This window comes from Paroedura picta, chromosome 13 (genome assembly GCF_049243985.1).
Source record: "Paroedura picta isolate Pp20150507F chromosome 13, Ppicta_v3.0, whole genome shotgun sequence".
Taxonomy (NCBI): Eukaryota; Metazoa; Chordata; class Lepidosauria; order Squamata; family Gekkonidae; genus Paroedura; species Paroedura picta.
Genome location: NC_135381.1, coordinates 14,689,736 through 14,703,874, shown reverse-complemented (window position 1 = coordinate 14,703,874; position 14,139 = coordinate 14,689,736). Strand labels below are relative to the sequence as shown.

The 14,139-nt window shown below is 41.7% G+C and overlaps 1 protein-coding gene across 4 annotated transcripts in view; it reads right to left on the bottom strand.

Annotated features, from left to right (window-relative positions):
- The window catches only part of OSBP2 (oxysterol binding protein 2), a 124,476-nt gene that overhangs the window by 102,326 nt on the left and 8,011 nt on the right, over positions 1 to 14,139 (bottom strand). For 2 of the 4 annotated variants that reach the window (XM_077308935.1, XM_077308936.1), the window contains exon 2: positions 3,383 to 3,591. In XM_077308935.1, coding sequence (XP_077165050.1) covers positions 3,383 to 3,591 — 209 coding nt within the window. Of the gene's footprint in view, positions 1 to 3,382; positions 3,592 to 5,732; positions 5,853 to 6,836; positions 7,022 to 14,139 lie in introns of all 4 variants that reach the window. The other 2 variants (XM_077308939.1, XM_077308938.1) reach the window with 2 other exon arrangements.

Here is a 14,139-nt window from a genome sequence, read left to right as displayed (position 1 = left end):
AATGTTCCTATTTTTAATCACAGAAGTGATTGATAGGTGGAGTCCCGTAACCAAAAGAAAAACCGCAGGGACATTCCCAATGTATTTTAAGGCATTAACATCTTTCAAGATTCCGAGCCCAGTACCCAATCACCTTGCAAATATTTTTTCATGACATTCATTACAGTGCAAGAACACAGAATTATTTGGATAAATAAAACATCCTAAATTAATCAGCAGTAATGGCAAGGAAGGTCCCTTTTTTAGTACAAGGAACGAAAATCAGTTTTAAGGTTTTATTTATCAAATTGCAAATCTTTTACAGATATTTAGAAAACCCTTAAGGAAGCAAAACCATCATTTCAGAATGCCCAGCTTGTGAACTGACCCAGAAGCAATACACTTCAGCTTTCCCCAAAAATTCACTCTGCCTTTGATTAATATCTGTACAGGCTTTGTCATTATATGCAACTTTTATGATAGCTGTTTTGAGCCTGTAGAACAAGACAAATTTTATGAAAATTAGGAAGAAATCAAGATTGAGCCACGTGCTTCACACTTTTTTAAATGGACCAATCTTACTGGCATATGAAAGTTAGAAAAGGAAATTATAAAAAAGCATTAGGCACTCTCTCCCTTGGCTTGACTAAAACCCAGAGTAGCTCCTTTGTCTGCTGTCAATCTACACAGACCATGATAAACATAAGTAATGCCCAACTTGCAACTCCTATCAAGGCAAATGCACTCCCTTCCAGCTCTCTACTATGTTTTCCCAAGTGCACTGTATTTTACATTTTACAGACAGGCAGCAAACACAGAAGGTATATGGAGTCCCCGGTGAGCTGCATTTGGTCTGTTGAAGATTCATCCCCATGTTAACAGCTCACATTCTAACTACAAAGAAAGTTCTATCACACAGGTTTAGTTTCTATATGATTTTTTGCACATCGCCAAAAGGCAGCAAACTGAAGTCTGTCGAAGCTGTCTTGTGGTGGCTGAGGGAATTACCACCACAATCAGACCACCATCAAGGGAATCCCTCTTTTGGTAAGGGGGTTCTTCCCTTTGGGAGTTGTGGCAGTGTGGCAGGTAACATGCACAAAGGTATCTCAAAAAAACAACAAGAAAGGTCTTTAACCAAAGACCAATCTCTAGTATGGGGGTGGGAAATATGACTGCTCTGGAATGTTTAGAGATACAAAAAGGACTCACTGACTCACAAAGCACCTTAATGTGAGGGATCAGCAATTTGGCATATACCGTATTTGCCGGTGTATAAGACAACTGGGCGTATAAGACGACCCCCCAACATTTCCACTCAAAATATAGAGTTTGTTACATTACAGTACTATGGGCCACTATGGGCAGCTATGTCTATCCCAACTGAAGTGCACCTGGCATATAGGACGACCCCCCCACTTGGAGGCATGTTTTTCAGGGGGGAAAAGTAGTCTTATACGCCAGCAAATACTATATCTATTATTCTACGGTTTAGGGAAATTTGTTACCAAATTCTGGTTCAATTTTTTTGGGGAAGCAGGTTATATTTGATTCTGAATACTTCTGACTATAACGACTTTGCTTTTGGCTCACATTCTTATAAATTCAAACTATTGTATATAATGATTTTAATGCTGCTGGAAATAAATATTTGGAGATTTTTCTGATTTCACAGCTTTTTTGTAATTGGAAAGCTGTTAATTAAACAGATTTCATTTTAATATAAGCATTTTAGAATCCTGGAGGTGCTAATTAGAAACCTTTTGTTGCTTTTACACACAGAAATCTGAAAGGTGCTCTTTTAGAAGACACTGCCAATTTTCACAGACACTCTGAAACTTTGATGCTAATAATAATAATGCTAATAATAAATTTCAATTTATTTGCACTTTCAGTTGAGAACATTTATGCTAGAAATTAGGAAGAAATTAAATGCAGTGGACCACACAGAGGAAAATGATAACGGCCTCAGGAGAGCAAATTGGAAAAGGGTGCTGGAAGAGAAAATCCAAAAGAAATTACCATATGTTATTCGTTTACTGAATGTATGGGTTCTTATTAAAGAATATATAGGCAACTACCTACCTAAAACCTTAAAAGCCACTACACTTGAGTCTTTTGGAAGTGTTACTAGCAACTAAATTATTCAGAAACAGAAAAGGTAATTCAGCAATATTCTCCATGCCATCAAATGTGTTTAGAACTTTAAATAAATTTGAAACAGTCTTGATAACACCTAGCCAACTGATAGATAGTATGGTAAAAATCCGTTCTATTATCTATGAGACTGACGTGTTACCAGATAGGTATAAGACAAGGTAAGAAAGAAATATTTTGGAAACCATACTGCTGACTACAGGAAAAATGTTAGGGAAGTTTTTCATATTTTTAATGAAGATATTAAATTAAAAAAAATTAAGATGTTTTACCATTGGTATTATTTTCATAACAGATTGGAAAACACAAGAGAAATTTTAATAGGTTTGAAATATGATAAAATAACGGAACTTTGGTGTGTATGAAGTAGAACTCTGTGATAATACAAAGATTCTGGTCTTTAGTTAAGGATAACAACCAACCAATGAGTCTGAGGGAAAAGTGCTGCCAAGAGTTTGGCTTGTGGTCCTGACAAACAGCTTGACAACTTACATGTGGAAGAGGAAACAGTTTATTTCCTCATCTGTGTTAATTCAATCTATACACTGGCATGTTCTTCCTTTAAAAATGCATTCATGAAATCTTTTCATTTTTGTGCTTTATAATTTTTTTAAAAAATTTAGAAAAATACTACAACTTAATGTCCAAGTCTACAATGCCCTCATTATTTCATCTCGATCACAGGTAACGCCAGCATCCTGTTGTGCTAGCTTCCCCACTCTAAAACAAAGTGTTTTTTACTAAGACAGTATAAGACCGGGGACTGAATTAATTCAGAACTTTTATACCGAATGCTCTACAAGGTACTAGGGCAGAACACTGTTCTTGTTTCTGAACAATGAAGTGCTGCTTCTGATCTGATTTGGGTCAGACTCACAGTATGCGAAGTATTCTTATGTTGGATTCGCCTAATCCAGTCAAGCTTTGAGAGCAAGGAACCGAGTCCTTTCCATTCTGCTGAAGAATTTAATTGCCTTGTACAATCAAACCCGTGCCACTTCATCACCGACACTAAATTTAGAATCCTTAATTCTCAGGATTTTTTTCCCAGAGCCACAACCTTAAGATCAGCAATTTCAAGTAACCAACACTTCCACTGCAGCCCTCTTCCAAGAATACTGATGAGCAGCCCTTCTTTGAATCTCACTCTTCCAGCACATTCTTCCGTTACTTGGGAAGGTCTGCAAGAGGACACAAGAGTTCTGAGGGACCTTTCCCGTGTGTATGCCCCAAACACCAACTCTACCTGACTGGTTGTCCCTCATACGAATGGCTTTGGCCTTAGCCAATTCCAGAGCTGTGACCCACCGCTGCCGTTCCACTTCTGAACTAGCCTTTAGATGGTATGTCCTTCCCCCGCTGGAAAGCACAATGTTACAGGAGTCCTCTGTGTCAATGTGGGCTGTTGACAGGTTGATGGTTCCTCGACAAGTGTGAGCCATTTCAGCTTGGGTCCTGCAAAAGTAATAAAAGAGAGAGATAAATGCCCAAAATTTCACAACTGTGTCCTTAAAAAGTGGCTACAACCAAGAATTAACATTTCTCTGCCTATGCTGTTTAAACATTAAAGGTAAAGCCTTCAGCAACACTACTTATGGAACTTACCCCAGTAACTGCTTAGTTTAATATTATCAATGCAATGGTTATCAATATTACTGTTTTTTTTTAAATGGAGCAACTTGCCCTCAGGAGCGAAATAGTGTTAAGGATTACAAAGAAAATCTGAGCATGTTTAGACCCACATTTATTCTATATTGAAGTTGCAATAAAGCTATACTCTGTTTCTATGTTCATCAACAGCTTATGAAAATCATTTTGTATACAATTACTTCTTGCATATCTTGTTCTGAGTCAGGAACCTCTTTGGAATGTATTTATTTGTTCAATTTCTAGGCTGCTACTCTTGTTGTAAGCTCATGGTGGCTTACAACATAAAATAACAATAAACAGTAATAAACATTCATTTAAAAAACCCACCCACATCCCCACGCCAGTTGGGTCTGAAATTTGACAGATGCTGTAGATACAGGAGGGGAAGCATCGTAGTTATTTAGAAAGGACAAAACTAGACATTTCACCCAACCTTTCACCCCCAATATTATGACCTGTTAGAAATACTCCTGTACTTTGAAATAGAAGCCTCTTTCAAAAATCAAAACAAAAAAGGAATCAGAGATCCCAAATCCACTACAAAGTATGAAGAATTCGTATAACAGCCAGAGATTAGAAGCCCATCTTCTTAATTAACTGCAATCTATCACTTTCTACATCATATAAGATACAAATTCCCCAAACCTGTAGTTCTGTAAAAACATAGCCATTTTCAACTAAAAAAATTTGTGTCTGCCTATAACATGGGTTGTTTTCCTGGCAAAGAATCCTTACATTCCTGGGTAGGATGCCTATGGAATCTTAGCAATGGTTGGTAGTCTCGGTATTACAAAAGAATTTTAGTAAAACATAACATAAATTCTGGCAGACAAGAACAGGGAGCTTCATTTAGTTTTAGAATCTGTGGAGACTGTGGAGTTAGCGCTGTTTTTGCCCCTCAGGTAAATCTCACTTGGGAAATGAAGTTCTGGGAAAGAAAACAGATTTTCTCTGCACAAGCAGTTACCGAGCAATGCAGTGCATGCCCAAGAATTCTAACTTAAAACAACTCATAGAAAGAAGTAGCTGCTACCGCCAATGCCTCTGTTATTTATTATTACTAGCACCATTTAAAAAAATGGGCTTTGAACGGGGCGGCAGGCAGGAGGGCGTGAGAGGGTGGCCACGGCTCCCTTTGGCTCACAAAGCAGGCTAAAGGAAGTGGAAAGCCACCCCTTCCTGCTGGTGGCACTGCCGCGGGAGGCTCCCTTTGGCCTGGCAAGCACTCTTGCCGTGGTAAGAGCACTTCCCGGGCTAAAGGGAGTGGAAAGCCCCCCCTCCCCGCCGGCAGCAACAGGGCTTTGCGGCCCACAGGGAGGTTGCAAACTCCCCCCCCCCCGCTCCTTCCCAGCAGGAGCGTACCTGTGAGCCACAAAGCCCTGTCACTGCCTCTCTCCTTGTGGGCGACACTGGAGGCTGCAGCCACAAGGCTTCTAGCAGGCAAAGAGGGAGGGTGGGAGTTGGAGGGGGAGGCCAATCAGGGTGGACCTGAACGGACAGGGCCCCGGACAGTCTCCTCCCAGGAGGCTGTTTCCCAAATATATAAGGGAGCAAAACAGAGTTATTATTATTATTATTATTATTATTATTATTATTTGCATTTATATGCCACAATTCCCTGGCTGCTCAATATTAAAATATGCACAGTATGATATAAATAATATAAAATTAAAAAATGCAATTACAGTGAATGTGAGTGATGGGAAGGCTCACAACCAGGTGAGGAAAGGGCACAAGGAGTTTGGGGGGGGGGGGCAGGAAGGAAGGTGTGAGTGGACACACATATGGTGGGAAGGAGAAGGCCCCTGGACCTTTTTTTTTAAAGCAACTTGATTCTGTCATCAATAAAAGTGTAGTTTCTAGCTAAATGCAGACAGGAAGCTCTCCAAGAAGGGACAGTTTGAAGCCATCTCATCTTCTACTACACACAAAAGTCCTAACTGTACCTTTCAGGGGGGAAGCAGAGCAGCATTCAGACGGATTTTCCTATTCGGCACTAGCATCTCAATGCTTGCATAACAAGATGACATAAGCAGGTTTTTCAAAGCCTCAAATTTGGGATAATCCTGAACAGAGAAACAAATATGCACTGCCCTCAATCGCAATACAAAATTAGATTGACAATCAAGAACAGTTTGTCCACAAGCACAGGAGAGAAAGGGAATGGGGAATTGCAAAATAAAATACTCGGCTGAACCAAGTCCAGAGGGGCAGCTACACTACTGCGTGACAGTAGACACAAAAAGTCATTGTGGCGTATGTTAAACACCAAGGCTTATTGTAGCAATGTTTTCCCCCATGGAACAGCCTCTATATCAGTCCCCAGGTAATCTCAGCAGGCAGGCAAGCACATCTGCCTGAAATATCTCTTCTTTTCCTGTACAGAACGCCCAGCCTGAAGAAGAATTCTGAAGAACAGGATACCCTCAAGTGAAACATACTGTGCTGCTCTTTTTGGATTTTTCCCTAAAAGGCCAACATTGGAACTTGCAATGTTGGCCTAGGAAGATTGTAATACTGCCAATTGCCGCAGCGTACTCTTCTTGCTTACATCTGAGTATTGCATACAAGTGGCAGTCTGCACCTACTGCAGGTCTCGTGTGTATTTACTGTATTTCAAGGCTTTTTATGAACCTTTACCATTTGTGTCTATCCCCAGGCATCCATCGCATTACTAATATGTACAACGCAGCACCAAGTGAATTGATAAGAGAACAACACCTACACAGGAAAATATGAATTGTCCGCTGGTCTGCCAATAATATTTAAAAAGCAGAGATTTCCAAAGGCATGATAAATAGGACCTTCCTATAGGGATAAGCTTGATCGCAATAGAATGGTATTTTTCTCCATCCACTTGATTGTCTATTTTAGGCTGCTTGCTCATTTATTGTTTCTCACTATCCCATTAACACACCTCTAGACAAGTACTGCCAATGTTACTTCATCCATAAGGGAGAACACAGAACAACCATTCCAACCAGAGTGCTTTTACTTGCTTCAGATCACATGGTGTCTCAAGGAATCTGGAAATACTGCATCATAGATACCTGATAAAGCTGTTCTGACCGAGCAGTGATATCAGGGCTCTCTCAGCCTCACCCACCTCACAGGGTGTCTGTTGTGGGGAGAGGAAAGGGAAGGCGACTGTAAGCTGCTTTGAGCCTCCTTCGGGTAGAGAAAAGTGGCATATAAGAACCAGCTCCTCTTCTTCTTCTACCTGTCAAGAAGTTTCCTGAAACAGAAGTAAGCAGAGTGAGTGAGACAGAACACCTGTTTTGCTAACCAACGTATGGAAATCAAAACTTTTTAGAGTGTGTCTGTAGTCCACACTATTGCACAGAAAAGGCTGGCCTGTAAGAAGGGAGACCAGAGCATTTTCTTTGGGGGGAGGGAGGGCATAATGTGGAGACTCAAACAATGGAACACAGCTCAGCTTTCATCTGCCTCGCTGAAACAGAACTACACAATGGACTCAGTGGCAGGAATCAGAAAAGGATACTTCGGCAGCAGAAAGATACAGCAGATATTACACACATTCTTTCCTCAAGTGAGAAGGGGAAAGTCTTAGCACAATAAAAAGAAGTATAAGATAAAATACAGTTTGTCTAAGTCAGGGGTAGTCAAACTGCGGCCCTCCAGATGTCCATGGACTACAATTCCCATGAGCCCCTGCCAGTGAATGCTGGCAGGGGCTCATGGGAACGGTAGTCCATGGACAACTGGAGGGCCGCAGTTTGACTACTCCTGATCTGAGTATTCATGCAGGCTTCCTGTTTTGAGTCAAGAGTAGAGAATCTTTCCTATGTTCACTTTGCTTTTGCCTCTATGTTTTACAGTGAATTCTGATGCATATTATATTTCGCCATCGTGCAAATTTCAGGAAATGATTTCATCTTTCATATCCATTATTAATTATTATTCATATAATTGATACATGATACATAAAAGGATTTTGATTACCTTCTCTTAAAAAGATCTAAGTGTTGAAGTTTTAAATAACCTACAGCAAAATGGCGGTCAAAGCGGAAAGAGAAGGACACACATTTAATGAGTTCAGTTTTAATGCTTGCTGTAACCCATCTCAATGATTGTTGGAATGGAAAAGTGGGGTGGGAGATGATCTACAGTGTGTGCATAGCTTTCAAACAAGCACACCTAGCAGGTGGTATTCCAATGTGACAAAATCTGTATCTCATAAGCAAGACTCATAAGTTGTGAGATCCGCAGAACAACTTGGGAGTCAAGAAAGGCAAAAGAATGCAGCTAAGGCGAAAGACAGTCAAGGTGAAGCACTGGACTTGGGAAGCCAGTGAAATGTTCCAGCATGCCACTGTGTAGCTGGTTGCCTACCCTTATTGCATCACCAAGTCACTTGATAGCAGGGACCAAGGCACAGTCCAACTGCTTGCAGATCGCATGCCATTCCTAAGGTGGCACTGCCCAGGCCTGTAGCCAGATCTCAGTAAGAGCTGTTTTCCTCAGCACATTTTGTATTATATATATATATATATACATACACATACTTTAAGAGACAATCTGATTGAAAAATAAAATAAAACAAATCCACATATCTGCCAACTGCAGCTCTCTAGAAAGCTATGACCCCCTCCTCCAGTAAAACTACATAGCCTGGTCATGTGTTCCAGCACCAAACGTCTTGGAACACAAGCTGCAGGAGGAAACATGAAGCAAATGTGATGTGACCTTTGCTACAGGGGACAGCTTGAAGATCAAGTGCACAGGAATCGGGATTATCCACACTGTCCTTGGAAGAGCTCTTGACAAAAATAAAAAGTAGGTAGAAGCTGAATTCCAAAATCTTACAGAAGTCATTATGGTGCCTGTAATTTGTCTAATTCATCCGCTATTCCAATAAATCAGTCCCTCAGTACACCAGACAACATCTGACCTGAATGCCAAGCAATAGAATTGAGACTCTCCTGCATTCCAACCAGAGTGCTTTTACTTGTTTCAGATCACATGGTCTCTCAAGGACTCTGGACCTACTGCATCATAGATCTCTTCTTTTTGCTTCCATACCTATCAAGTGGTAAGATTCACAGTCCCAGGGGAGTCAGCCAGGTGTTCTGCTACCCTTATATGAACAGACTAAGTTTTTCTTTTTGCCAGTTCCTCCATTAAAAGTGTTGTCAGTTTTGCACTTACACTCTCACGCACACAGAATCCATTCAAAATTTTCACACCATGCACTTAACAGCAGTAGGCAGCCTACGTGCTTAAAAGTTTCCGAACATCAGTACCTACAGCATCCTAACTGTGAGGCAAAGATGCTAATCATAAGCATTAAGGTCCAGTAGAGATGAGGCAATACAGACAACAAAAAGTGCAATGGTACACCGAGAGGCCCTCATGTTACTACGGGATGCGCCATTGAAAAGGTAAAGGTATCCCCTGTGCAAGCACTGAGTCATGTCTGACCCTTGGGGTGACGCCCTCTAGCGTTTTCATGGCAGACTCAATATGGGGTGGTTTGCCAGTGCCTTCCCCAGTCATTACTGTTTACCCCCCAGCAGCAAGCTGGGTACTCATTTGACCGACTTCGGAAGGATGGAAGGCTGAGTCTACCTTGAGCCGGCTGCTGGATCGAACTCCCAGCCTCATGGGCAGAGCTTTCAGACTGCATGTCTGCTGCCTTACCACTCTGCGCCACAAGAGGCTCTTGCGCCTTCGTAGCAACCATCTAATGCATGAGGTTACAAGGATCCAGTTATCCAATGGATGCTACCCTTATATAGAATCAAATCAATGGTCCCCCCAAAGCACTTTCCAAGCTTTGATACTTCAAGCATACCCAAACAGCAAGCATTCCCCACAGGGAAGTATAATGACTGCTAGAGTATCTTAACTGTGCGGCTATCTAGAGATCAATGTATTTTTACAGCACTAAAATAAGATCGCTTTAGAAATGTCAGTATGAAATATCAGCGGTGTTCCTTTTGTTGCACAGACTTAAACAGGATTTACTGTTTCAATTTTAGAAAAAAAAACCCATGTTCTAAAGGTGGCATGACCTCTAATCTACTTTATAGTTGGGTTTCGCTTGTATGAATTCAGAATCCTCTGAAAAGTGGCTCCAGTACAGCGACATCTAACAACCAAGTGAATTTATTTTTCTGGTTTACTCTACAATATAAGGCAGAGTACTGAAAGGTTAAGAATCTTTTAAATGACCATTCCCATTCTAGCTGTAGGGCCAAACTATACATTTTCCATGTGACAAGTCTCACAGGTAAAGTGGTAAGCCAAAGCCAGGAACGCATCTCCTTGGGGAGACAGCTCTCCCCAGATTTCCGACTATAAAATTTGAACAACCTTAGCTGTGTTTGTTTCTTTTAACAGTTTACAGATTTCGGACTGAAAGACATTTGCCAATTTGATCCCTTCCCATGGAATTAAATTACGAATGGAGACATTTCCATTGCAATAACTGGTATTGTAATGGCATTACAATTTGCAGTTTTATGAGCACTCATGCGCACAGTTCAATCTAATTTTCTCCCTTTCTTTTTAGCTGGAGCACAATGAAATATACTATTCTGTTTCCTTTGCCTGGCTTCCACCATTATGTACATTCCTCAGCCAGTTCCAAAGAACCGTCTTCCTCTTTTTGGTGCATACTTTCAATTTTATGCAGTGAGAGACATCTAGAAGGTGTTGCATGATTTGGAAAGCTACTGGCATGTAAACTGGAAGCTCCATTGCCATCGTGGGGGATAGTGTTTGATGGCTTCAGACAGCTCTCATTAACCAAAGTGGACAAATTGCTGGGCTCAGTGAGGGCAACCGCTTGTCCCTTTGAACCATGCTCGTCTTGGCTGCTCACATCGGGCAACCAACGGATAAGAGGCCCCGTGAGGGAGATTGTTAATCTCTCCCTGACGTCAGGTGAGTTCCACGAGGGGCTCAAGGAGGCAGTGGGGTGCCCTCATCTGAAAAAAAAACATCTCTTGACCCAGCCAGCTAACTCCCGTTTTCGCATCTTGCGTTCCTAGGAAAGGTGGTTGAACAGGTCGCAGCGGATCAGCTCCTAGCATTTTTGGAGGAAACTTCAGCCCTTGATCCATACCAGTCTGGCTTCCATCCTGGCCACGGGATAGAGACTGTGCTGGTCGCCCTGACATATGATATCCGATGCCAACTGGATCAGGGTGGTTTGGCCATCCTCGTACTTTTAGATCTGTTGGCTGCATCTGACGTGGTTGACCATTAGTTGTTGGCCCACTGCCTCGCCAGGACTGGAATTAGGGGGACTGCACTGAAATGGCTGGTATCCTTTTTCCAGAACCAGACTCAAAGGGTTGCAGTGGGGGAGGACTTATCAGACCCCTGTGCGCTCCCTTGTGGAATATCCCAAGGGGCTATACTCTCCCCTACACTTTTAACATCTACATGCACCCTCTAGCCCAGCTGGTTCGGGGCTTTGGGCTGGGTTGTCATCAATATGCGGATGACACACAGTTCTAACTCCTGTTGGACGGACAGCTGGCACTAACTACTGGAATGAGCTCCCAGAAGAGCTAAGGGCCCCAACAGAGCTCACTAAGTTCCACAAGGCCTGTAAAGATGGAGCTCTTCTGCCAGGCATTTTGTCGAGGCCAGGGCAGTGACCAAAGATGGCATCTGTGAATCCTGCCCTATGTGTACAATCTGCCCCCTGGACAGACAGGATTAAAGGGATCATCTATGTTGGCCTGGCTGGAACAGTTATTGGGCTGGAGAGATTATGCTGTCATCTGTTCTTTTGGCTGTTTTTTGGCTTTTATTCTCTGGTTCTGTTGGCCTAATTAAGTTTTTTTATGGGTTTTATATTGTATTTTATGGATTTCATATTGTGAACCACCCCAAGACGGTTGTCATAAGGGGCAGTATAGAAATCTAATTATAAATAAAAATAAAATAAATAAAACAGCTGCTGCAAGCATGTGCGTGTACATGCATCCTCTATGCCTCTTCCTGGTGCTCGATTCAAAGTGCAACTGACAGAGAATGAGCGGAGGAAAAAAAACAGGAGGGGGGCAGGAGAAAGAGGATAGTATTCTGTGCATTCTAGAGTGAGAGACACCTAGTCAAGCTGCTCTCCCTCTCGAGGCAGGAAGAAGACTGGGAAAAGGGGGCGTTTCCGATCAGAAGACAGGAAGTTTTAATTACACCTGCCTCCCTCAAGATGGGAAACACCCACCACGGTGTCCTAGGAAAAAGTTAGGGTAAAGAATCCTGGCAAAGCCTCATCACAGCGGTGCTGTGAGATATAGTTCCCCCGCCCAATAGAAATTATTCTGCTAGAAAAATGAAACTGCAAAACAAATGTACAAGAAACACACTTATAGCACTGTCAGCCTGAAGCTGATCTTGCAAGTATATACAGCTAATTTCCTTCTCAGTTGAGGACACTGGAGTTGCAAAATCAGCAAGATGTAACTGCACAATGGCTACATAGGGTAGCAACAATCTCATTTTGTCCTAGACAATCTAGAGGAACATATTTATGCTAGGGCACAAAAAAAGTGCCAGAATAGACACGGTAAGGACAAATTATTCATTAGAATATCAGGTGTCATATTTTTTAAATGAGAGTTTCTAATTTGTATGGCCGTGAAGACATATTTGAAAGCATGGAGGGGCAATGGCTGCATGACTTCAGAGAGGTGGATGAATAAGATCCAGTGATTGTAGCTGAAACGAAACTTCAGTATTTTTGCTCTTCCCATAGCTGGCAAAAACCAAATGATATAAAACAACACGAACTCAAAAATTTAAAGAAAAAAATATGAAAGATTTCATCTTACTTAACTTCCAATAACAGTTTCAAAGGTTCTCTAATCTTCATATACAACTATATCCATTATGTACATGCCCATCCACTGCAGTTTGCACAAATAGATACACTAGCTGTAAATTCCCCAGGTATTCTCCATATAGGTATTGTGCTTGAAATCACTGTTTATCCTCAAGAAAGTTATGTAATGGCAAGAAATCTTGCAAAGATTCCAGTGTGTATAATTATGGTTGTCATGTCAACCATATGATTCTTTTTGCTATGACTTGAAGTGGCAAAGAATAGTTTGAATCCATAGAAATATTTTGTTGCTTCTGTGGGAGCAGCAATAAGATGAATCAGAATTTGCACTTCACTAACCCATGAACACTAAGTATCCAATCAGGCCGGTACAGAGCATTCTGGTGTTACAGGAAAACACCCAGAATTTCAGTTCTGGGGATTACTACTTTCCAGAGATGATAGAAATGGAGAGTCAATGTCCAATGTACAGCAATAATGTTTCAGGGCAACACATGGCTCTTTGACAAGCTACTTGTAGCTCTTCTCAGAAATGTTCCCCAAATACAGCCCCTGCCCCACAGTTCAAGGAACCAAGCAATGCCTTTTTCTGGTACAGTCTGAGGTAAGCAAATGGCATTCACCTTGAAGCATCCACCACCTGAGGAAGAGGTAAGCTGCAAGCCTCCCCCAGGTACAGGCTTCTTGTTGGGATTGAAAGTAAATATGACTCTTTCAGTTGATGGTGGCTCTCTGCAAGCTGCGGAATGAATGCCGTTGGTCTAATTAACAACTGAGGAAGCAACATTGCACACTGAAATTCTTTTGATACATTGGCAACAACAGGGATCTCTAATAAACTTGAAATAATGCTTGGTATTTACATTAAAATTTACATTTCATCTATTTAAAGCCATATTTACCCCTTAAATAATGTTAGAGGAAGAGAATAATATTTGAAAGAAAACAACTTCAATATGAACGACCACAAATGCTACAAGCACTGCTGGATTCTCCATCCCATCCTTCCCTACCCCTCAAAACCCCAATTCACTACTGGGAAGCAAAGAAGCCTCATCTCTTCCCCCCCCACACACACACACACACACCCATCAAAGGATTCCATTCAAAAGATTTGCACACTGGGAGGTCATAACCCAGCTAATAAGCTAATGGAGCCTCTTACAGTGCCAGCACCACCCATAAAGAACCCGTAAAATAAAATTACCATGGGTTTTAAGTGCCTTCTTCCGAGAAGGCTGAGGGATTCCTAGGGGCCCATAAACTTTGCTACAGAGACTGCAAGCAAGCCATTTGTCAAGAGTATCCCATGGAAATAAGCAGGAGACTGGTGCTAGGTGGAACATTAAACATTTCATCAAAAGAAAACATCTCCGTGGACCCTGGTCTATGAACTAAGCCTCTCTATGGCATGCCAATCAAGATGTCCGACAAGAGCCCCATCATGTGAAGTTAAACAAGGGGAATTCCTTAATTCTGCTTATGGCAGAACAGCTGCCCCCCACACATCCTTTTACCCTAGAGAGACCTGA